Below are 26,466 nucleotides of genomic sequence, written 5' to 3'. Positions count from 1 at the left end.
TAGGCCATTTCCTATATATTATAAATATTAATTGTTGGAAGATATTTAACACATAGGCAAGCTATGCTGCTTGGGTAAATTCCTTATTAAAAATCCTTTTGCAACTCCTGTATGCCTTCCGTTATTTCAGTGATTTATTAACAGTTAACTTTGGAGCACCATGACAGCTCATACTGATTGAAACTGGTGCTGCTGCAATCCTCAACTCTGCAACCTTCCTTGGATCTACATTTCAGTTCTGTGCCTAAGCTGGCATTTATATTTTCTCTCAAACAACAATACTGGCAGATAAATATTTAATTCATTGCGGTGGGCTAGCACACAGAACCAGCTACATGAAATGTACAAACACCTGAAACCGAACCAGGGAGAGGGGAAGGACCACAATGCCCCCTGTTTAGATAGTTTAAACTGCTGTGGAAACATACTTTTTGTAGAAACATACAAATTGCTGTAGGGAAATCAGTCTCTTTACTGCATTTGTGACTTTTCATTAATTATGATAAATAAAACAGGTTCCTTGACAGATTTCTTGAGCAGTTGAAGTTAGAACCAATAAGCCTCAAGTAGCACTCCTTTTTTTCCCCTAAAAATAACAGACATACATATCTAGCAACACTGACCAGTAAATGTAAATGCAAAAATAAGTTTTAAAATAGATTGCTGTTTTAACAGACACAAATTTTAGTAAGTATTAATTAAGAGTAGCTGAAAAGAGGTTTTAAAGTAGGTAATTCACTGCTTTATACTTCAGTCTCCTCTGTTAATGTAATCTTTCACCTTACTCAGATAGATAATCCTTGTACAAAATGCTTCAAAAACTGCATCTAGCAAGTTAAAAATTGTAGAATGCATACTGAGTCTAGTAACTGAAACATGAATTAGTTTGCCCATCTACTCTACTCTGATGAGATCCCACCTGGTACACAGCACCCAGCTCCAAAGTCCTGGAAAGACATGGATAGACAGTTGGACCAGGTACAAAGGACGGCAACAAAAATTATCAGGTGGGATGGAGAACGTCTGTGCGAGAGTTGGTGGTGTTCAGCCTGGAGAAGAAAGGCTCTGCCAGGAAATGTTTATGATGAGCATGCTGAAACACTGGAACAGGTTGCCCAGAGAGCAAATAACCCATCCTTGGAAAAACATACAGGGTCAGGCTGGATGGGGCTCTGACCAACCTGATCTACTTGAAGATGTCCCTGCTTACTGCAGGGGGTTGCCTAGATGACCTTTGAAGGTACCTTCCAACTCAAACCATTCTATAATTCTGTAAGTCAATACACTAAAACATTTTTTTCCATTTTACTTCCAAATTTCAGAATCATGCTTTCAAGCCCCATTTTCAAAAATTATTAGGCATACTAGGCTAGAGAAGATATAACTTAATTTAACACATGCAACTGTTGAAAGTCAGACTTCAGAAGAGAAAGACATTCCCACAACTGGCTGACCCAACCCTGCTGTGTGTAATGACATCAATATTCGGTTTCACTTAGACAAAGGCATTTATTGTCAGCTCATAAACAAGTTCTACAGAGCTTCATATACAAAGGAAAAAACCTTCAAGGTTATGCAAATATATATAATGAACTAATGTCAAGACTAACAAATACATATCATGAACTAATGTCAAGACTAACACTGAGAATAATTTGTTACCACGCAAAAAATAGTATCATCTTTTAAAAATAATACTAATAGCATGAGATCATGGAATTGCTTTATTTGATTAATTTTTCCTCAGATGTAGATCATAACACACTAAACACAAGGAAATGGCACATCAAAAATTTTCTCTTTAAAGCAAAATGCTTAACAAAAGGATGCCTAAATTATCGGTAACACTACACTTTTTCCTCTCCTCTCCTGTATCCTAATATTCCCACCCTCTCTCAATAGGAATTGAATCTAAAATATATATATTTTCAAAATAAATCAAACAAGTCCTTGGAACCTAACAGATGATGAAGAAGAATTTACTTTCCTAAGGGAAATTATGTCAAAGTCCTCTGTGACAATACACCTCAACATGAGAAAGCCATGACTACATTCATCAGTCCAATTCATTGACTTTGAGATTATTTTATTAGACGCCATCTTAACAGAAGTTGTCTGCACTCAAAGGGACACTCCCTTCTCTTTCCCTCCCCCACTGTCTCCAAAGCTAGCTGTTTTTCAACCAAGTAGTTAGCCAACTTTTCCAGAATAATCAAGTGCTACCCATGGGAGTTTGCCTCATTATTTCCCAATCCACCATTAACCTGCTAGTTTTGATACCATCTATGGTGCTAGCTATAAGACTGGACCAGGCGAGCTCGCTTTTCAAAGTCTTCCTTTAAGAAATATGTTAATCAAGATCTTGCAGTGTAAACGTACATAATCTTATCTTTAGGCATGTTATCCTATCATACATTGTAAACAGAGGACCCCCTTGCAGTTTATTAGCATTATGTAAACAACATTTATTAGAAGGAAATCATAATTTTCCAAGATGTGACTTAGGTTTGAACAATGAATCAATGTTAATACAAAATTTAACAGAATCTGCACAGACTACTGAATTTTTCCTTAGAGGTGTATCATAACATATCAACACCTGTAGTAAACAGGTGTCTCACACAATAGGCCCTGTTAAAAAATATAATGATGACATCAATTTCATGCAACAATTTAAAACCTTACAAAAACTACAGTGGGAAACAGGTGTACACACAAAAAGCCACAAATCCTTAAAATGTAACACAGCCTTAAATCAAAAGCAAGTCAAATAAATATGATAGCAGCTGAGAACTGACATGATAAGAACTTCTTGGGTTTGTTTTTTTACTAAATTTGGTGTGTTTGCTCTAATTTTGTCAAATACTTACAAGTCAATTTACTACCTGGCCATTCCTTATTCAACAACAATTTTTAGGAATATAAAAATGTTCTTAGCAAAGTTTATAAATATCTGTCTTTATCCTTTCTCAATGCCTCAGAATCACAGCAGAAAAGCTGTATTTAAATGTAACCGAAACATTTAAAAGGACCAAAGTGTAAGAAATACCATACACACAAAATCAGCCTGAAAATAGCTATTGTAATTATGCTTTTCAAAAACAAGCTCACCCAATTTTCTCTTAGGGCTTTTAGAGAAATTAAATCCAAGATTTAGAACCATTCCACATTTCATCTAACATGCCGACTCTATTGTATGAGGCTGTTTATTTACAAGCTCAGCAGAAAAAAAAAACAGCAGGAAGTTCTGCTAATTTGATAGTTTAAACTCCTTTCTCTCATCCTGAGATGGAAACTGCATAATCGATTAGAATTCTTCAAGATCCTCTAAAAGGAACAAAACTATCAGTAAGCAATTTCTGAAAGCAAACTTGTTTTTTAGCATTGGATAGATAAATTTTGCAAAGAAAATAAAACAGCCTTCAATAAACATCACAATCAATTGTTACACCAAAAAAAAATTAAAATATTAATCTCTTAGCAACTAAAACTAGCTGCCAGTAAAAGCAACATTCACCTTCCAATTTAGCTGCACAATTAGCTAAAACATGTAAAAACAACCAAAACAACCCAGTTGAAAGTAAGAGCAATTTCTACCTCCTCCCCATATTTTTACATTAGAGGATGGGGGCAAAAAAAATCTACAGTTGAAACCCTGCCTACCAATCTCTCCTCTTCCCCCCATTCTCAAGTGACAAACATTTCAGAAGTGGAATGACAGCAGTCGTGCTTTGAATGAGGCTTCCAGAATAATTCTAGATATATGCACACAGGGCCCATATGCAGCAGAAATTCAGATTGACATAAAATTCCTAGTAAGAAAAAAAGGCAGTGTTCACATAGATAGTCTCTGGGTTCTGAGTTAAATAGAAGAAAGGTTCATCACAATAAAACGAAACTTGTCCAAATTGAAACTTTTTTACTTTCAGTTGACCTGCATCAGTGGATATTTCTGAACTGCTTTTGATTATACTCAGTCTTCAGTACAGGGCATTTTTAAAATGCTATGTGGTATCTGCATAAGAAAATTTGAGTTCTTAAAATCCACTCAAAATAAAAACTTATGGACCTACAGAACCCAAAGTGCTGGCATACAATCAGATATATTTAACTCTGACTGAGTAATGACAGTCAAATTATGGAACATAAATCTCAGTTTGCAAACAAGTTGGTTGTCCTAAGAACAAAAGAGCTACAGCCAGCAGAGCAAAAAACAGTTCTTAAAGAAAATGTAGTAAGTACTGAATCAGCAAGACTGCTGCATAAAACATGAACTGAATATGAAGTCATTAAATATTTAGTGTAAAACAGAACCAATTTTTAAGTTGTATATTACCTATTATCTTGTTCCAAAAGGTTCTAATTTTCCCCCCTCCACCCTCCAAAACATCATAAGCCAAGATAAACTAATTTAGCTAGCAGCTTAACACAATGGGTTTTCTGAGCAAAAGATTTCAACAGACAAGTTCTTGCCTGGAGTTGTAGACAGGTATAACGAATCTACCACAATGATCTATTATAAGGAAACTGTAATGTTGTATATGAATAAACAAGCTACTCAGCCATATGAACACCTGAGAGGTTCAATGTTCTGGCAGAGATCCTATTTATTTATTAAAAGAAAAAGGCATGTGCTAATGAGTACAATTACAATTCTGCTTATCAATCTCTGTCAAAAGCAAAACCATTTTCTTTGGGTGACTGCCATATTTATTTCCCTCCATACATCTTTTAATAAAGAATGAGGTTCTTGTATGGTGTCCCTTAAGAGCTGTCAAATATTGCAACAAAACGCAGACTTATGTACATTTATAGCACCATCTCATAAATCCCTTTGGCTAAGTTTATCTTCTATAAGCAAGACACAGATCAGTTTACATGAAAAGAAAGTTTAAATCCAAAGCCTAAAGGCCTCCCACAATATAATACACTGCTTTAATATACTGTACTATTTAAACACATTCACTATTTCATTAATTAAAGCAAACACATGAGAAGGAGAAAAAAAAACCCAAGAAACAACTGCCTCCTGTAATTCAAAGGTGATTGCATAGTGACAATGTAAAGATAACTGCCTTGGCCTATGACACATCTGGACTCTCAGTATTAAGTGCTGCTTTATTGAGAGAAGAGTCAGTGACCCTCAACTTCCATCTAGAGACTCTCTCATCAAAGGTCTTAATTTAAAATAACCATTCTTACCAAAGTACAATTTTCTTCCCGATGTACGATCTTCAGACCACAACTCTACAACATCCTGTCATCACTCTGTGCACTTACAAGGGGTTAATCACTAAATGGAAGGGTAGTTGAAGCAGACATCAAAAGGCCAAGATTGCTGGGCTTCTATCCCCCACTTTGCAACCAATTTACTCCATGGCCTGCAGTAAAGGCATTCTCACTATGAAGGTGCATGCATCTAGAAAAACCAAGGTATATTATGCTTTACCACCCTAAAGTGGAATTGCAAGTTTAATGCTCAGAAAACCACATATTTTTTTCAAAGAAAAGACAGTAAGTCACTGATTTAAAAAACTTCCAAAACAAAACATAGAACTGACCAATGAATTGCAATTGTTCACAGATCAAATTGTTTACAATTAAGTTTCTATATTTTACCAGACAGTTTTCTCTCATTTGTAGCACCAAAATTACTTCAGTATTTCCATTTATTACAAAGCATTTCCTAAGCACTCCAGGAAATAAGCAGATATGGTTTTGATGGACAAATGCATTAGCATTAAAGACTGGACTACTAAAATTACTTCCTAATTTCACTTAGAACGTGGGAGAAAAAGCCAACACACAATGAACAAAACAACACACATAGTAGCAACAAGTTTCCTCCCTTAGCAAAGGAAAAATTATTCATATGTACAGCTGAAGAGGAGATATTAAAAATGTCCTATGTAAGCCACTTCTCAGGAGTCTACTTTTTACTTATTCTACAAATATGGCAACACTTATTCTACAAAAATCTGGGCCTTGGATCATTCTAAGGATCAAATTTAATGCATGTGTAGCTGGGATTTACAAGTGCGTCATTTTGTAATTTCTCTTTGAAGATGAGTCTTACCCATCTTAACTTGCCAAGTTTCATATATTTCAGATCTTGTAAACTCAGTTTGGTTGGTTAAAAAAAAAAAGAATGAAGTAATGCTCTGTGCACTCAAAAGGATTAAAAATTGGCATGACTAAAGTGAACAGCAGCTAACAATCTTCCAAAGCATTTCACACTGAAAAGTTCATCTGACCTTATAAAAATGAACTTGGATGCAAAACCCAATGCTAAGAGGCCCATAGGGAAGTACTACAAAACTAGAATCCTTTAACATATAACAGCATAGCTCCCTGCAATTTTTTAAAAAAATCTGACATGCATGAGTGCTTTGCATAAATGAGCCTAATATATTGCTGAAGACAAGCACTAACGCAGCTCCAGAAATTATCAACATCAGTACAAGAGAAATGTACGAAGAAGTCATGCCTTAATTGATCTCAACCTCCTTTGAATTGCTTTGAATTCTCATAGCATCAGCAACCAAGGCATTAATGTGTGCAGAAAATTTCCTCCAAACTATGATGTACAATTCTTTATATGTGCCAACTACACTTAAACCAAAAGGCGCTTCAAATCAAGCTAAAACAAAATTCACATCAGTTCCTAAATTTCAAAATTCCTTAGGTGACTACAGGCGAGAAAGAGCTGGGAACTCATTTTGAAATCTATGCCCTGCATATCCTCTGTATTCCTTTATTTTTTACATATAAAATACGTATTTTCGCCATAAAAAAGTCACGGTCAGGATGACAGCTGTTCACTAAACATAGTATAAAACAGGGCTAACAACTCTCAAAACGCATGTGGAAAGAAGAGTAATGCTCCACTCAGCGCTAGACATGATAATGTCTACCATGTAAATGACAGCTGCTTGGAAACAGGAGCTTAACCCTATAAGGAGGAAGGCAAGAAAAAAAAGACAGTAAGCCAAGTGCTAGAACCTGTGCAATCATCTTGTCACTCATGGAGAACTGCCGCTGGCCATTAGACACATCACAGCTGAAGCCACAAGCCTACAAATGCTAAGTTAGCAAGCATGTCCTATTTTTAAGAAAAAGGCAAGAAGCTTAAAAAAAGCCCAACAAAATACCACTGAAGAAACAATAGGGAAAAAAAGTACAAAAAATCCCTAACTGCTGGTTTCTTCAACAGCAAAGTTTAAGAGAATTACAGAATGACAGAACATAAGGAGTTGGAAGGGACCCACAAGGATCATTGAGTCCAACTCCTGGTCCAGCAGAGGACCATCCCCAAGAGTTACATACACCATGGTGTCTAAGAGCATTGTCCAACACTTTGTGCACTCTGTTGGGCTGGTGCTGTGACCAGTTCCCTGGGGAGCCTGTTCCAGTGCACGAGCACCCTCTGGGTGAGAAACCTTTTCCTGATATCCAACATAAACCTGCCCTGACTCAGCTTCAGGCCATTCCTTCAAGTTGTGTCACCACAGAGCAGAGATCGGTGTCTGCCCCTCCTCTTTCCTCACGAGAAATTTGTAACTGCAATGAGGTCTCCCCTCATTCTCCTCTTCCCTAAGCTGAGCAGACCAAGTGACCTCAGCTGCTCCACATAATGCTTCTCCTCAAGGCCCTTCATCATCTTTGTTACTCTTCTTTGGACACTTTCTAATAGATTAATATTTTTCTCATATTGTGGTGCCCAAAACTGCACACAGGACTCAGCTAAGGACATTTGATATTGCAGATAAGTGGCATTTTACTTCGGGAGAATCTCAAGTAATGTTTTTCAGCACTCAAGATAGGGAGAAGAAAAATGCAAAGAGTAAGAGATGGGAAAGTACTTTTCAACAGGTATGTTTTCAAAATCCAAAACAGGAAAATGTGAAAGATGAATACTCAAAAGGAAATGCTAAAATCATATTGACAACAACTTCTTACAGCACATTTTTTAGCTGCTGATTGCAATTTTAAAAATAATCAAGAAAGCCATTATTTCTGTCAATAAATGAGCTACTATTTTTAAGAATTTACAGTCACTGTACTGACCATGAAAACCCATTAACCATACAAGTCTCCTGATTATCTAGCTTTTAACTATGCTTTAGTCATATTCCATGCAATTTTTTAAAAAAATCCTTCTGGTTAAAATCATCTTAAACCTCCTCCTCTTTCCTCAAATAAAAAGAATTATGTGTACTCCAAAGAACTTACCTAAAATAACTTTAAGCATATCCAAAGAGAAGGCATTTTTGCACAAAGTAACTTTTTAATATCATGTTTTGTGGAGCAAACATCTTTGAAATAGAAAGTAATTATCATTTTCACCACAGGAGACAACATATACCATGAAATGTATTTGGATTTCCTCCTTGAGATCCACTACATTGCTCAATGCGCAAAGAATCATAATTTAGTTTATTACAAACTTGGAACATTTCAAATGTTTAGCAGTCTGATCACAAGACTTTACTTTCAAGATTATTTACTACATTTATATAATGAATCAGTAGGATTTCATTCAATTACATATATATTTGAACCATATATCTTTATGGAGTTCTTCCATAGCATTACTGCAGTTGTGTAACAGCTATATCATCTGAAGTATAAAATATATATTCAGATGGGACAATCATATGCTACACAACACACTTATAAAGCCTTCAACAAAATGAACTGGCATTTTAACCTCACTTTTTTAAACCTTATTTTGGAAAGGAAGAAATCAGGATGCATTTAAGACAATTTTTTTGACCACTGGGTGCCACTCTTGTTCTGCGTACCATAAACTGCCTGACACAAACTCGGTCTCCTCAGCCTTTTTGGTTTTTTCCTCAGCTTTAAAAAACCCTGATTCTTCTAAATTGAGAGGAAAAGACAGAAAAACTTTTACACAAGTTTTTATTAAGCACTCCTTTTCAAAACCTTTAATTATTGCTTCTAGCCCCAAAAATACAATTCTGAAAGAAGTCAATTACACACAGACACTTATGTGTATGAAGGATTTCCTTTATGGTGAGGTTATAGAATAATCCACCCATGTTATGTCTAAATCATCCTTTTCAATGGAATAGATATCTACTGCAACTGTGTGGCCCTGTATGGATATTGCTACTAACAGCTTCCATACTGAGTTTGCAACGCCACAAGACTGAGGCTTGCCCTGTCCGAGCTTTTTCTGACCTGCTTGCAGTCTTCTTTTTTTAACTTGCTGCTAGTTTAACAGCAATTTTTCCACTTGGCCAGATGTCTGTAGCTAACTTGGTTTACTTCTGTTGACCTTTGTATGGTACAACCAGAGTTTTAAATACATGTTGTAACAAGGAGTTATTCTATGATATTATGACTAACACCATGATGCAATATCTACAAATACAGGCTGGTATAATAGACATCTCAAGAAGTGGAAATGCAGGATGTGGCATATAAAAGCACAGCCATCAGATGATATTCTTACATCAGACTGCTAATATTTCACCTATACTAACAATCTATTGTCTAAATATTTAAGGTGACTTTCATCCTTGTCCATAAATTTTGAGTGTAACACTATCCTGTGCACTTTATTTGCTAACTCAAATAATCCATATCAAACATCATTGCAGGCATATGTATATTAAAGCCCTATGATTTACTACTAGTCCTTAGATATCATAAATGGGAACCTGAGGTACAGACTAAGAAGGGTTCATAGAAATTAATATTACATATGATGGAAATATATACTCATCAGCTCAGCTGAGAAAACAGGGAGCTCAGAAGGCGGCTGTGATAAACTTCATAATCCCATTATCTACCCCACCAACCTTTAAAATGGCACAGGCATCATTATATTGTAGCCCCAATGTACTGCAGAACCAAATAATAGAACAAAGAATTCTCTGAAATAATGTAAGAAGTGTGATCAATCAGAGATGCATTAAATTATTTACACTTCCAGGTTACCATCCTAAAGATGTTATCATGATACCTCCTATCCTTATTGAACTAGAGACTTTCATATAATATAATTTCTTTATTTTTTTATTTCAAACAATACAACTAAAACCCATTTTCCACTATTGTCTTTTACTTCAACAGATGTTCTTTCCCTGTTATTTCACTGGCCTGCTCTATCAGCTGTATGGGTGACCAAGTAAAATGCCCTAAATATTTGCAGCCTATGCATGGCACTACTAGAATCAAAAAATACCTGTATTCAGGTCTTGTAGGATGATCATCCCTTGCCCATCTGTATCCTGATTCATCCTGCAAAACATACATGCAGAACAACTACATGACATGCATCTCAATGTCAGATGTCAAGTACCGTTAGCTGCCAAATGGTACTTAATTACTGCAAAACCAAAGCATTTAATGAGCTAAAAAAAATTAGTATCTTCTCAATTTATTCACAGTATCCCTTTACTTTTTATTTTCTTCCTCTGTCAATATTGAAGAGAGCTACTTTGCAATGCTATACAAAACACTAAATCTATGGAAGTCTCCAAAGCATATATATATATATGCTCGGACTTAAAGAACACTTTCGTCTTTGAAATATCAATTACCATCAATACCCTGAAATTACAGCATTGCAAACAGCTGGATTGCAGAGGGCAACAATAATGACCTTCCCAGTATTTTAATTACCTAGTATTCAAGCCTTAATGGGAAAACAAACATCATAAACATGTGAGAAGAATCACCTTACGTACACCTCGGTGTGGAGGGCCACTTCTTCGGTCATGGGCAAAACTACGACCCTCGTTATAGTCTCTGTACTCAGCGTGACCGTAATCATCATAGCGACTGTAATTCCCGTCCCCAGGTCTCTCAAGCAGTGGTGGTTTCTTGGGCACCACGTTTACTATTCTGTGGTAATCATCCTAAACCACAAAACAAACAAAATCATATTGCTTTTAACAGCTGAAAATCTGTAATGAATAAACAAAAGTAGAACCAAGCTATTTCTAAATATGGGACTTAAAAGAGGAAATTGCACAGGGGGACAGCAACATTAAAAATCATGCCAGCCTGACAGTGGAATAACTTATTAAATCTAAGTGGACACAACTCATATTCAATTCTTAGGCATTACAAGTTTAATTGTACAGGTAAAAATTTAAACGTGGTTTAATTGTCTTTTGAAAGTTTATAAGCAGTAGCATTAGCTACTTTCTGAGCATCGGTTAGCTACATGTATTTCTCAGATTTTTAAATTATCTTTAGAATGCAACAAAGAAAGTTACACCTGTAATGACTATAAAAAAAAGAGTCCATTTGAAAATGCTAACAATTTTCCTTATGTCCATAACATCCTCCACACTGCAGAGACTGTAGTTAAGATAGACCTTGCTTCATAATCTGAATAGATAAACACACACTGAATACAAGGCAGTAGGTGATCTGAAGATCCAAGTGACAGAATTTTAACGCTCTCATTTTTTCTTCTAGTGCACATTTCAGGCAGCTTTTTGCTAGAACACAAAATTAATTTATTTCCTTCAAATAACATGTTATATACCATTTACAAATGGTATATAACATGTTATAATGTTGTATTGTAACATGTTATATACCATTTGTAAATGGTATATAACATGTTACAATACAAATTCTTAGTTTAGTAAGTACAAATTGCACAGCTGCAAAGAATATAAATTCAATTTTACTAGAACTAAGTTTTATATAAGTCAATCGCAAATAGAAAGTGAATGAAAACATGAATGCAAGATTTTGTATTTTAAATCTTCTTCCTTTAGCAGAACATTTTTTAATGGGCCTTAAACAAAAGCTACTAATGCAGAGACTTGAGTTAGCATGTGCAATTTGGCGGGCAGGGAGGGAGGAAAGACACTCAAGCTATTTTTTTAACAGTAAGAAGTCACAATCTAATGCACTGATAGTTTTTGCAGAAAAATACACTGTATTCACAAACTGTTAAATATTGTCATGCAAAAAAATGTTAGTTTTGATTTCAGAGACCACCCAACAAACAGACTAGAGGGCAATCTAAAGCCAGCCTACAGCCACACTGGTGCAAAGTGGAGACTACATACACAGTCATACACAGTCACAATGCTTGATCTACTCTTACCTCATCGAACATCCTCCTCATGTAATTTTTTTTTTTAGTTTGGTGGCTTACAAAGATGTGCTGTGCAGCTTAAATAAAACTGCTCCATGCTTTAACCTCACCCAGAAGACCCCTCCACCTAACTATACTGACATATAGAAGAACAGTTACGTGAAAACTCGATGAGTATCCTACCCACACAATTATGTCAAGTGCTTGCAATTTCACGTTCATTAACAATAACTGTGTTTCTACTACAATCTATACTTAATATACAATTAGCACCCAGTTTAGATGAGGACACATCTAATGCTTTCTTCAAAAAAAGATACTTCATTCTGTATCATTGGCACATCTCATTTCTAACACACTAACCTATCAGCAAACACTAAGCATATTAACAGATTGAACAAATTAATTCCATTTCACTTATCTAATCAAAATTAAGTCAGACTTCTTCATGTGGACACAAATACAATAGTACAGGCTTACAAGGAGATAAAGTACCTTCCAACTATCTTGAATCTGCAGAGCTGTATGAGCAGGAACTCCATATCCATCTTTTAGTATGGCAGAGAGACACCATATCTTGGTTCGCCCAGTTACAGGGGATGTTGTTTTGGTACATATGGGTAATATGAAATGTGATGAGTGTATTCTGCTATTCCCTTCAAACCCAGTTCCAAACACATGTAATATAAAGCTAGCATTGAACTATCTAGTTAACATTTCCATCAAAATGAGTGCATCACATCTTTTAGACTATAAATTTTCATAATGCCTAATCACACATTGTTCCCTGGACAGCCTGAAAGATGACAGGAATTTAAAAATGTCAATGATGCAATGGTTAAATTAAATTGGCAACACGTTAGTCAAACAACTGAAAAAATATCTGTGAAAATACATTCTGCCTTTCCTCTTGTCCTATCTTGATAAGCATTTTGGAGAAGGAGGTAGCTAAATATCCTGTGAAAATCTATCTGATTTCCAGCTTGCTGAAAATGCAGAAATGCTACTTTTGCCAGTCACAGTAACAAAAATGTCACAGAGCAGCCAACCACTAATAAACTACTCAATAGAGAAGACTGTGTAATTAGTTACACAGAGTAACCAAAAGTTTTCAAAGAGATAAGCTGAAAACAAAACAGAGAGAACCCCGAAGACACTAAATCAGTAATGGTATTATTTCACATTTACCATAAGAAAAAGAGCAGTCAGATAAGAAGTACTGGCGCCTGAAATTTTATTTTGCCAAAAGCACATTACACAGGATGCAAATAAAAATATCAAAAATTATTCTTAAAATTCTATTTACGGTGTAATACCGCCAAAGAACCTCCTACAACCTGTTTTATTCATTTGTTGGAGACTTCAGACAAGGGAGAAAAAAATATTGCCCAACTCTCTGGAACAGAGAATTCCTAAAAGCATTCTGAAGTTATTCTATAGCACAGCAAGAGCAGCTTCTGCATTTGCTTTTACAAGCATACCATACATACATAACACACCACAAAAGACTCTGTATCTACAAAGTAGATTTCTGTTGACACTCTTCTTGTAGAGTGTTTTCTTTACAGGACTCCAAAGCACAGCTTTAGCAAAGAAGTACTTTCAACTCTTGTTAAAAAGATCTTCTCCTATACTTTAACCATTATTAAAAAAACTGTGCTGGTGACAAGAACAATCATGAAAGAAGTTCCTTTACCACCTCAAGTTAAAGGAAATATTAACATAAAATGACTATGGAAAAATACAACATTAGTATGGTCTCTTGTTCCCCAGAAGTCATTAAAAATCCTGTACTTAATAACAAAGAATTACACCAAAAAATCAGTTTGCCAAAATACAAATATTCTAAAACAGTTCAAACAGATTTGAAAATTAAAAAAAAAAAAAAAAAAAAAAAAAAGAAAAAAGAAACCAATACTTAATTCAGTAGGCAGCCTATTTTTTCTGTGCAGATGCATGTGCCAGATTGCTGACTTCAAAGAAAGAGGGAAAAAATGAACTTAGGGTATACTAGGAACTTACACAGGTACATAAATCCACCCCCTATGGTACAGGTCATTGTATAAAGGTATAGAATAACGTTATAATGCTACAGATACAATGCTTACTACACACTTACATCACCATGAATCCTTGGAGGAAGACGTTCTCTTGGAACTCTTTCATAGTCATATCGCCCTTCAGACCACATTTCATCTCTTCGATATGCCACTAAAGACAATGAAAATACAATTAGTGAAAACCAGACTCATTATGAATAGACAAAAGGACAGTGAGCAGAAAAATAAAGGTTCCAGGATTTCTCCCAATACAAGGTATTATGCACAAGCCCTGTACATACGCTTTTTATTATTAGCCCTTTAACATATAGAAAGTATGTCATGTACTTGGAGCAAAAAGAATTTGCAGTATGGGCAACAACATGGAACTGGAAATTGGTTCAGTATAATCAGTAAAATTACAGGCCTTAGAGATACTATAAATTTCTCTATTGAAATATACACATATTGCAAATACTAGATGTACAAACAAATGCATACACACATACCGTACAGCAATTTTAATACTGTTCTTCTAAAAACACTGGAACTTTAAGAAAAGTAATTCAATTACTATTTATTAAATAATTTCTACTTTTTAATAAAATATAATAATTTGAATTATTTCATCAATTCAATTGTCTGGAAAGAGATCAAAATGCAGCACATAATTTCTTGGTACAAAGCCTCACATATTGATTACATGCATACAATACATTATTCACATGCAGATACTTCCTGTTTTAAATTGGGAGCCAGCCAAACAAAAAAATACCTCTTTCCAGAGGAAAGGAAGCAGAGTCAGTCATTAAAGGGAGGTGGAAATAAACCATCATCCTAAGAGATTCTAGTCATGCTGTACTAGACAACACAGACTTGAGAAGTTCACACCTTTCTGATGATTATAAAGGTGACAAATTTTCTACTATACAACACTGAAAGTAGATAACTAACTGCTAGAATTATATTTTTTAAACCTTCCATCACAATAGTAGCTCTAGGTGTTAAAAACAGTCAATATGGAAAAGTAACAGCAGGTCATGTTCAGAATGAGAAATACATAATGTTACCCACTTGCACAAAGTAAAAACACTTTACTGGAAATAGACTTCTGAGGCTATATAAAATCATTGATTAGTACAGATGCTAAGAATCAACATAAAAGAGTTTATTAACTGTAAACAGAGGTAGCACTAATTCTGATATACACTTTTGCAAAATATAACCAACGCTCACATACTTACTTTTCTGTCAGTTTTAGCAACTCTGCTTCTGAAGATCCATTCACCTACCTACAAAAAAAAATAAACTGAAGTTAGCAAAAAATACAAATATATTCATCATAAGTATATTTTTTTTCTGTTAAGTAAGCCAGACAGATACAATCTAAATGTTTTAACTGTCTGTACCCTGTGATCTGTCTTTGTAAAGAAAAATAAGATTCAGTTGCATGTGATGAGAAGTTAATTAAAACCTTAATCTAACAAAGAATTTTATTTTGGTAAAAGAGAATGAATCCTGATAAAGAAGCTCTTTCCTCAACTATAAGATGTTCAGAGATGTTCATCTACGTTCAGAGATTTTGACCCTAGCATTGGTTCAAACGAACCAGATTATCATCTTAAAACATAGTCCCATTTTATAACATACTTCACCTTAAGTTTTTTCTATAACCAAGACAGACAATTAGTCTGATGTAGCTACAGGTAATAAATCAAAAGCTGACTAAACCAACCAGCTGATCCTAGTTTTGCTAAGGACAAAAGCGAGAGGGTCCACTGTCCCTGGCCTCTCCAGTAAGCTCCATGTAAGAGTCACTAGTTCTGAAACCACTCCTCATATTGTTACATTGGATGGTCAGATGCATCATCAGAAGCACCTTCCTGGCGCTTTCACAGTAACTGCCTCAACTTCTCTTTAGTTTGTACTTTACTGACTTTTTCTAGAGCCCTAAAAATCCACACTAGGGCTATATGTGCCTGAACAGCTCTTAGGCCAACCCCATGCCCTCCTTCCCACATTACCAGGAGGATGCTCTATCTCCTCTTAGCTGTCCCCACTGCCCTCTTTTCTTTGTGCTCAGAACAGTACTTGAACATTTCTGTATTTTTATGTACCAGGAGGGACAGAATTAGCTATGGCAACACAAAATCATTATGTTGAAAAGGCATCACGGGCTCTGCCTTAAAACACTTCACTGCTGGTCGCTCATGCCCAGCCCTTGCCCAGAGTGGACCCTTCCTTCTGTCTATACTTGCCCACAGCTGGGAAGCACCTGAACTGCTCACAGCACCCACTCCCTCCCCTGCTCATCCACAGCCCACCCACCTCACAGAGATTTAGGTACTTGATAGCAACCCTCAGGTTTTTAGACAAAGAGCAAAATACCAGAAGCTGAATTCAGATGAGGTTTTCAAGCGGGCTGCTTTTTTTTTCCATTTTGACAAATACAGTAGTGACCCTGTCCTTTTCCCTACAAGAGTTATTGAAACTGTTAACTGAACACAATGTTCAAAAAGGAACACAGATAAGTGCTACTGAAGCGGAGCACAAACTTACACCTCATGCTGCTTTGTCAGTCTAACCACCTCCAACATCCCAACACACACCACTGGCAGTAGGCACCAACACTCACATACAGTCCCCATTATTTTATCAGGCAGCAAGGCTGATAAAAACCCTCCCTTTTTTATCACTGTTGGCCCTCATTGAAATGAGAAAGAATTAAGACCAGTATTTCAACAAAAACACAAGCTGCAAAAAAGCAGAGATACACTATCACAAAAGTCAACAGACTGATAAAAAAATATATACACTAGACAACATGCAACTATGCAGATGGAAGAAAAATCTCATCTGCATTTAGAGGAATGAAATGAAGAAAGTTAATCAGGCAGAATCAACCACCAAGTACTTTGGTAAAATGCTGGTAAGGTAAACAAGTAGAGAACAATTTTATACAGAAGACAAAACAGACAAAATTTAGCTGAGAATAATGAGATACAATAAGGATGTATTTGAAAATATCAAAAGAAAAAATTGTTTGAAGGGAAGAAAATGCAATTCCCAGCATCTTGTGCACCTTTTACCTGTTTCTACAGAAAAAGAAAACAATACATTTCCTAACTGTTGTGACCTAACACAACTTTAATTACAACCATGGACAGTTTAAACTCTTAGGATCAATATCAGAAGATTCCATTAACAAAGACTCAAGAGCTCGAATCTCAAGTTTATCATGCTGTACTGAGATTCAGCTGTTCTCTCACTAGGTACAAAGTTGTTGTAAAACAAAGAATGAGAAAAATCTGGTTTTGTTTCATACCTAATACTGTAACTCATCCTGATTAACTATTTTGTATTAGCACATACAACAAAACCAGCTGATATTTAATATTGTGATATATAATTACACAGGTAATTGCTATATTAATTTAAACAATCTCTTCCTATTTTTGATCAGAGATGACTATTTTACCTAAAGCAAAGTATTCTCTCAAATAAAGACATTCTGTAAGTGCAGAGGTCATTCTATTAACACAAGCTGCTCTGTTGTAGCCAGCCTCCAAGAATGGCTTTACTCCAATTAGCACTATATTGTGCTCTATGCTAATATAGGTTTTCTCATCAGGCAGACTACACAGGTCTCTTCAGATTTTTTGCACCCTCCTGATACATTTGCAAAAGCACTCCACAAGAATTGTACACAATTGTACACAATTCTTGTCTGCTTACATTTATTTGAGACATCACTTTTCATCGAGACTGCAAGTACCTACTTCTCCAGGATTTGTTATTTTCTAGCATGTGCAGAACCTACATTTTTGTTTTCCACACATACAGCTTCCTAATCCAGATGGCTACATCTTACCATATGTGAACAAAGCAAATGCAGAGACAGGCAGCTGGAGTGCCTCCCATGCCACTGGGATATATCTGGTTTTATAATGTTACTTTGATAAACAGCAGAGACTGACAAATGTGAGCCAATTTTGTCTATCCTCTCTACTTTGGAAAGCTTTCAAAAAAGCTCAAACACTTCTGTACAAGATGTAGGAGAGATGTAACTTATTAGAAATATCACTATAAAGGTTGGAATTATTCCTGCTGTGAGGATATAAAGACAGACAGAAAACATTGTTTTATCTTCCAGGAATTAGACTCTGTATTTGATAATCTTCAAAGACATCCCAGTATCTCTTACCTAGACAGAAGGCAATGCAGATAAAAATTGGTTTGGGGGAGAAAGTAACTTTCTCATCTTCCCTTCATACTTGGGACAGGTAAAACACACTGAATAGACACAGTCCTACTGGTAAATGAAAAAGAAGTGTGAGAGCAGAGGGAAAAATCCAACACCATGAAATAAAATAAAATGAGAGAGGCACTAAGACAAAACAGAGATTTGAAGACAATCTGTCTCTGCCTAATAGCAAATATTAGGCTGTAAGAGTTTCAAAAGCATTTAGAAGTATGACTGCAACAAGTCTAAGGATATTCACCTAGATACCAAGAGGTTTTCTTCTAACCTTTCTCAAGCCATTCACAATAATTTTGACTTAAAACAGCATACGTAAACAGAACATAATTAATAACAGCACCAGCATTCCAATGAGGGTTTACAATCCCACCAATTCCACCTTCTTACTACATCATTCTAGTATGCCACTGGGACAAGAGCAATGGAAGCAATGCATTGGGGGTCATAGTAATAGAATGACTGATATATTAGCACTTATCTTTGCCCGACCACCTGCAGTTACCGGCCTGTCCATCGTCAGTGCCAGTGCCATATTCTACCAGGCTCTGATGTGGCTGTTCCACCGGCAATGTCACTGCAAACACCTGCATGGATGGTGCTCCTGTGGCTTCCCACCCTGCAGCACAAACACTCTGACAACAAAAAATGGCAGCTTTCCATCCTGCTGCCATAACCAGTCAAAACCACAATGCTCTCAAAAATTACTCTTGAAAGTACCATCCAAGCCACAGCACTTCACCCAGGGCAAGTCACTGTATCAAACTGTCCTCACTGGTTAGGCAGGTTTCCACATCTTTTTGTTATTTCTGACTGTCCTTGGTCCCTTGAAGTCACAGATAAAGAATTTATAGACTATCCCTGAAAACCCTACTGGAGAGGACAGAGCCTGCTTAAGGCGTATGAATGAGAATAGAGAACCATGAAGAGTAGACTTGAGATGCTTAAATACTAGTAAGGACTTAAAATATCACAACATACCCTGTTGTTAAACTAATCACAAAGATTTATTCTGAAAGACTTATTCTAGTACTTATTAGGAAATGAGCTGAGTGACACACTCACGTCTTATTTATCTCTCTAGAAACAATAAGGATACTGATCTTGCACCAACACACCCACCACACACATCAATGAAAGTGTTTACAATGGGACTTATGTAGCCTCCAAACACTCATTACGAATTATTGTTTAACATTACTGTCACATGTATGTACAAGGAGGACGAACCTTCCCTTCAGAACAAATACACAAATTAAACCGAGAATCGAAGTCTTCTGTCGCATATGGGTTTTCAGGAAGTTTAAATGATAAGGCTTACAAGCCATCTCGGGTGCTGCCCAGAGGAGGCCGTCCTTCCCACCGCTCCAGTCCCGCCACCGAGTTTCAGCCACCTCGCGAGCAGTCCGGCTCCACGTGCTCGCAGCGGGGGCAGGAAGGCGGTCCGGGGCGCCCCGCAAGAAGCCGAGCGCGTCCCACCGCAGCCGCCGGCCAGGGAATCGGCTCTGGCCCCGCTGGTTCCGCGGAGGAAGACGGCCAGCTCCCGGCTCGGCCCCGCTCCCGTGCCCGCCGCTCACCCACCTGCCGCTCACCCGCTTCCCGCCGCCGCTTCCGGCGCTCCCGGGCGGTCGGCGGAAACCCCCGCCCGCCGTCGCAGAGCCGCCGCCCATTGGCCGCAGCCGCGCCGGGAGCTGCGCGTCGGCGGAAGCGCGACGGGCCGGGGCGGCGGTGGCGGAGGAGGGAGCCGTGTGTTCCGGGCTGTCCCGTCCCGCCGGCAGCGCAGCTGCGCCTCTCCGAGCCGCGTCGCACGATGGGCTCCCGCGCGGGCTGAGCCCCGCCGTGACGGGTACGCCGGGGCGGGGGCACCGCGGGTGTCGCGAACGCTCCTTCACAGCTCGCTCGCCTCGGGCCTTTGCGGAATAGGAAGGGACGAAATAAGCGGCTGGTCGGGGCCGCGCTGTGATGGTGTGGCCGAAGGTGTTAACACAGCGTGTGGAAGTTGCTGAGCAGTCTGTGGTTGTGTTGCTTTAATGTCGCTGTGCTCGCACTGAGCTCTGGAATAGATCATAGATTACGTGTCTCGTGATTTGGGGAGGAAGGGCCGGCACGATGTGAGTTACCCACATCGGCCCCTCCTGGTGAAGCTCTAGGTGAGACCAGATGCGATTGAACCAAGGAGCTCTTCTCCCATCTCGGCTGTGCTGAGAATCCCTTTAAAAAGACACTGTTGGAAAAGCTTTTATGGGCTTTCCCTTTGGAGCGTGGGGGAAATGGTAGCATAGAAATGATGAACTTCTGAGGGCCCTGAGTCTCTCCAAGTGGAGGCGAAAGAAGGCAGCCCAGGCCTCCAGAGCACTCCTTACTTCTGTAGGTATTATACATTTGTTGTCGAGTAAAGCACTTACTGCTGTATCATCTCCATTCACAATAAAGTCTCAGCGAATGCTGATTAGTACTGGGGCTGAAAATGGAATCATATCATTTTATTTGTCTGGGACAAAACTCCAATGATTTTGGCCAAGGTTGATGTGACACCTATTCATACTCTGGAAAAGGAACATATATAAATTATATGTGTTTGGGTAGATGGTCTGGTTGCCCAGTCTTACTGTCCCTAAGCTTTTGTAGTTAGAACAGTACATAAAAGTGTTTTGATTCAAACCACACATCCTTTTATGTTCCTCTTTGCCTTGAGCAAATTGTATTCTTTCTTTGCTGATAGTGCTAACCTTATTTACCAAGTCTTGATCCTGTTTAATATTTGCTTGGTACTATTTAAGGGAGTATGAGATAAAACAGATTATTTTCTTACAGCTTGTTCATGCCCCTTGTGCAGGGCAGAATTGTAGCAAGTCGTTGATACCCTTGTCAGCGACCAAGGAGAACATGAGTTTGGTTTCATCCTTTAGCAGACACTTTAATATTAGCCGAGCCAAGCTCCTGCCACAATTAATGGTTTCTTGATTTGGGTCTAAACTCTGTTGACACTATTAAATCAGGAAGAAAATACTGTGTTTTAAGGATCGAGATAGAAAAACTCTGATTGGTCTAAGTGGGAGTGTCTTGAGAAACTTGCTCACAAGTCATTTGTACATACTTCAGTTGATTAAATCATAGATCTGACATTGCTGCACTGCACTTAAAAACAAACATACAAGTTTGTGCTTTTAAGTTGAAATACCAAAGTTAAGTCACGAAAGTATGAGTAAATTTAGGCTCCACTTGATGATTCAGAGGCATCTGAACTGTTTTGGTGGTGTCCTCATGTCCTCTGTCCTCTGGGATAGAGTAGAAAAGCCAGTTACTGAAATTAATCATTGTCTTTCTGTGATATCCCCAATACTAATGACAGATGCTGCAGTAAGCATATTGGATTGAACCAAAACATATTCGTGTACCTGATCTATTTTTCAGGAGACTTAATCATGGCTGACAGATGGCTTTTGTCAAAAAAAAGACTTCTTTTAGTTCAAGTTGTTAGAAAAGACAAAAAAGATTGAATTCAAGAAGTCATTGTAATGAGACATAACTCTGTTGTCAAAGTTAATATGTGAAAGTGATAAATGAAGAAGGCATTAATATTACAGAGAGGCCGTTACATTAATGGGAATTGTGTGCAATTCTGTGGAGGCATTGCAAAGGCTTTTAGCCAATGTTTTAAAGTAATGAAGGTAATACCTTGAAGATCAAGAAAGCCCCAAAAAAGCATCCAGGATAAAATAGAAATGTTTTGATTTGTTGAAAAGCTCTAGCAAGATATATATAGCCTTGAAGCCAGGCTGTACCACCTTACTTACAGTTGAGTCTCCAGCAACAAGAAGAAAGCTGAGATGATGTTTTTTGGTTCATCTGGAGATTTTTGTGAGGGAAGAGGATTTTTTTTTCCTTGTCAGCTGAGCAGAGAGACTGGTAATCATGGAGAAAGAATGTGATGAAAATCTTATATTGGACAGTTCTATGAAGTTAGAAAATTCCTGAAGTAGCAGGACTCTCAACCTTGTAATGACGAGTCTCCAGATGACATGTCTTGTCTGGAGACTTAGCTTAATGCTGGAACTGGCATTTTTTACCCCTACAACTAGAAAACATCATTATAATAAATGATGATAACCACAGAGTTGCTATACTCCCTCTTGTATTAAAGCTGTGTCTGTATAGTGAGTCAGACATTAAAAATAAGCAGTACTTGCACAACAGTCCTAAACAATACAGATTGCTAAGAATATTTGGGCAGTTGGAGCAGCAAAACTGTTAAACCCAAAGTTGTCCAGGGGAGTAGAAACAACGTTCAACCTCAGGTGTCTGGCAGCCAGTGTTGTTGGGGTGTAACTCTTTCAGCTTCTAGAAAAAGCAGTGTGCAGTTGAAAATGGTGGCTCTGTAGGCTGCTTTCATTAATAATTTCCTAACAACTGAGCTGTTAGCGCAGTAGTAATCTCCGCCTGATGTCTCACCTTCTCTGTGGAGGTTTGCACTGTGGCATTGTGGAATATGCAGGCTGACTGCTCTCCAGTCATGCTGTTCTCCCTGGTGCCTGCCCACTAAAATGGGGGCTGCTTTGCCCTGCTGTTGCAAAGTGCTCCAGCTTCTCTTGCCTTTTAGGCAGAGTGAAATTCTTGTATTCAGATACTCGAGGCTCACCTCCAGTGTTTTCTTGTCCACTGCTGCAATATAATAGCACTGGCAATGTAGCATAGTGCAGTGTTGAGATTGCTCTTCCTGAGTCCTTCTATCCACTGTACATCTGGATAACTGCACTTCAGGCCATCCATTCACATGGCATGTTGCCAACCCAGTCTGGTTAGGCTTGTCAAAGATACTAATGCCAAGCAGTAAGGAATTTGGGATAATGAACCCAGTCTGCCTAACACCAGATGCAATGTGTGGCCTTTATTGCAATTTTATTCTGTTTTCATTTGCTTAACCTTTGTGTTGCCATTTTTGCTCATGCCAAAAAACAGTCTCTGAACATGAAAAACCTCAAAATTGAATCACTTGGAAACTGCCACTCAAATGAATTGTGATACAGTAAGCATGTCAGGAAAGAGAGGCTAAGCGCTTGGATAAACAGTGTCTACTGGGAATATCAGGCCTTCAGATAACTAAATCATGAAATGCCAGAAAGTATCAGCCGGATTAGAGTGTGATATTAGTTACTTTTGTTGGCACTTGGCCGAGCAATCTGTTCAGACTGGCTACTCAAGAAGTCCCCTAAGAAACTGTAATATGGCAGATGCTGATTTTAATACTTTAGGGATTTTATCCCTTCATCAGCTTTTGTCTGCACTTTTAAAATGAGGCAGTCTTGCTGAAAAAGTGGCTTGATCCTCAGTTGGGAATTGGCTAGAGGTGCCAGGAAGCAGTAATAAGGCTGTAGGAAAATGGACAAGGAGGTAGAAATTGGACTGTGTAGGGAGTGGGTTTGCTGTACTATTTGGTATGGCCTTTCATAAGGGGTATGTTTTAATCTTAAATTTTACTCACTTAGCTCTTGGTCTCAACCATGGCTACAGAATGGATCAAAGAGAATGTTTTGCACAGACTTTACACCACTAAAAATCTTGGGAAATGTCCAAAGATGAAGAAAAACCTTTGCTTGTCATTTTCAAGTTAGTTCAGTTACTCTTCACCTAGTATTAGATGATAGCTATGTGGTTATAACAGTATTATTAATTGATTGCTTCCAGACATACTCAGTTTCAAGAGCATAGAAAAGATTGGAAATCAAAATGGAAAGATTGGAAATTTTCCTGCTTCCTACCAGGAGAAATCTGCCTAGTCAGAAGGAGGAAGGGGAGTGCTTCTGCAGAGATTCTGCTTTATGGTCAGCTCTGGACACATGCAGTTCTAGAGGAGCGCAGAAACTTGAGCAGTAGTTAAGAGAAGAAATGAAAGCATGCCATTTCAGCATCATGCTACATTGACTTAAAAATATATTTATCTCCCTCCCCACAATAACTAGGACTCTGCTTTAGGGAAACTTTTGTTCCCCCCTTAACCAAGTGTATTTTATTGTATGTTGAATGCCTCTGAACTAATACTTGCATCAAGAATCAGATCATGCTGGTACTGGTGCAAAGGTCAGTAATTTTGACACGTTGTCCATAACATTTAATAAATGAACATTGCTTGTTTCTTTTGGCCCTCAACCTTTCTAATTGCACAGATCACCAGGGAATTATTGTAAGTACACTAGCTTGCCAGTTTTTTCTTGACTACAAATCAACTCACATAAAACAAAAATATGTTTGTATCCAGGAGAGGAGGAAGAAATGTATGTCTTATGTAGGCCATGAAGGCAGACACTAATTTTCATGTAAAATGATGCTCTCCTGCAACTTTATCACGGATGTCTGGGCTAGGTTTGAAATAAAATTGAAAGTCTTGAAATGTTGGTTTTTTTTAATTGATTTCTTTGTTCAATACAGTTTAACTCTTCTCTCTTTTTCCTTTCATCAGAAAAATGAGTGGTGGGTTGGCACCAAGCAAAAGCACAGTGTATGTGTCCAATTTACCATTTGCTTTGACTAACAATGATCTGTACAGGGTAAGTTTTAAGAGATGCATTGTTTAGATTAAACTTGTTGACAACAATTTTGACTGTAAAATCAATACTGATATATAAGTTTGTCATGATAAATTTAGTATTAGTGAAATCCAATTGTCTGTTGTTAAATCTTTTTATTTTATTTTATATTTCAGATATTTTCAAAGTATGGGAAAGTTGTCAAGTAAGTGACATGATATGGCCTTCTATTTTTGTACCTCTCATTTTAAATATTTTATGTCTTTCCGTCACTTGAAAGTCTTGAGCTTTTTGTAATTAAAGTATGAATGTGGAGCTGTATTGAAGTTCTTTTCATTTTTAATAAAGTATAAATTTAATTTAACAACTGAAAGTTCTTGCAGTTATATACATAATACAAGAATATTTGTGTTTGGGACAGGTTTTGCTAACCATTTCTTAAGAGCAAGTAGAATGTTGTTACATACCTTCAGTCCTTTCTCTGAAATAGTTGAAAGAGTGTTCTTTTAGTATTATTCCCCTTTCCTTCACCACTGTGGGGCACAGTGGGTAAGTGTGAAAGTGGGAGCTTCTTATGTGAACTAGATGTCACAGTTCCCACAATGCAGTGTACAGTTCTGTGATTCGAGAGGGGCTGGTTATTGTGACTACTTAGTATTTTACCTAAAGCTAGATGTAAGGCTGCATTAATAGCTTTCAGTATTTGGAGTATTCATGAACCATATATGTGAATATCTCCCTCTGTGTTCAAATGATAGAAAGAAATGTCACAGTAAGAAACTGACTAGTTTGTTTATTTTTTTTTAATTGGTCAGAATAAGGAGACTCAAGTCTTCAGTTTTTAATCCTAAACCAGCAAGTATTTTGTCTAATTTCTAGTAGCTGTTGCAATAACCTGTGAGATACAGAGTTTCAAAGTTTATGAAGTCTCAGAAGTGTGTTTCAGGTGACAAATAGCAGGAAAAGTAAATATATCCTGACTATTATGACTTCAACTGAGTTTGTTCATTAAGAAATCAGACTTTCTATGGCTCCAAGAAGTTCCTGACGTTTTAAAGATTTGTCACACTTGATTCTTTCTATTCTTGTGTTATTAACTGCTATGTTCAATATCCTGATTGGAAGCTTGACAGTCATACCAGGCTTGTGTTGGAATTCTTCAAAGAGTAGCTTGGCAGAAAAATTAATATAATTGTTTTAAAGTCAGTTTTATTAACACTTGAACTTAATGCATGCAGTTGTACGTGTCCTGTCCAAGAGGCTTTGGTAGTAAAACTGTCAAATTCAACCTTTTTGTGCATATATTTGGGGAAATTTGAGCTTTGTTTACTGTGTTTTTATTTCATAAAGTTTTTACCATGTAGGTCATCTGTTACTTATACAGGTTGTATGGTAGGCCTTTTGTATTGAAGTGGGGCTTAGTTTTTTTTGGTTACTTCTTAGAATTTTGTCTTCCCCTGTGGCTGAGCCTTGTTCTGCCTGTGGTGGACATAGGGAGGAGTGTATTCCCAACTTTTTTACCTGTACCTTGATTTTTATGTACTTGCAGCCTGA

At 37.5% G+C, this 26,466-nt stretch overlaps 2 protein-coding genes across 6 annotated transcripts in view; one reads left to right on the top strand and one right to left on the bottom strand.

Annotated features, from left to right (window-relative positions):
• PPHLN1 (periphilin 1) overlaps positions 1 to 15,428 on the bottom strand; it is a 58,011-nt gene extending 42,583 nt beyond the window's left edge. For both annotated transcript variants that reach the window (XM_068190022.1, XM_068190023.1), the window contains exons 1-4: positions 15,375 to 15,428; positions 14,211 to 14,302; positions 10,710 to 10,889; positions 10,214 to 10,269 (exon numbers count right to left, since the gene is read on the bottom strand). In XM_068190022.1, the coding sequence (XP_068046123.1) occupies positions 10,214 to 10,269; positions 10,710 to 10,889; positions 14,211 to 14,302; position 15,375 (329 nt within the window). In that variant the 5' untranslated portion in view covers positions 15,376 to 15,428. The remainder of the gene's footprint in view (positions 1 to 10,213; positions 10,270 to 10,709; positions 10,890 to 14,210; positions 14,303 to 15,374) is intronic.
• A 4,648-nt stretch (positions 15,429 to 20,076) lies between these two features.
• ZCRB1 (zinc finger CCHC-type and RNA binding motif containing 1) overlaps positions 20,077 to 26,466 on the top strand; it is a 290,430-nt gene continuing 284,040 nt past the window's right edge. For 2 of the 4 annotated variants that reach the window (XM_068190026.1, XM_068190024.1), the window contains exons 1-3: positions 20,077 to 20,234; positions 24,846 to 24,933; positions 25,089 to 25,117. In XM_068190026.1, coding sequence (XP_068046127.1) covers positions 24,850 to 24,933; positions 25,089 to 25,117 — 113 coding nt within the window. In that variant the 5' untranslated portion in view covers positions 20,077 to 20,234; positions 24,846 to 24,849. Of the gene's footprint in view, positions 20,235 to 20,546; positions 20,756 to 24,845; positions 24,934 to 25,088; positions 25,118 to 25,727; positions 25,768 to 26,466 lie in introns of those variants that run through there. The other 2 variants (XM_068190027.1, XM_068190028.1) reach the window with 2 other exon arrangements.

Source organism: Anomalospiza imberbis, chromosome 5 (genome assembly GCF_031753505.1).
Source record: "Anomalospiza imberbis isolate Cuckoo-Finch-1a 21T00152 chromosome 5, ASM3175350v1, whole genome shotgun sequence".
NCBI classification, from domain to species: domain Eukaryota; kingdom Metazoa; phylum Chordata; class Aves; order Passeriformes; family Viduidae; genus Anomalospiza; species Anomalospiza imberbis.
Note: the sequence above shows the minus strand (reverse complement) of the source record. Positions and strands in the feature narration are given on the sequence as shown.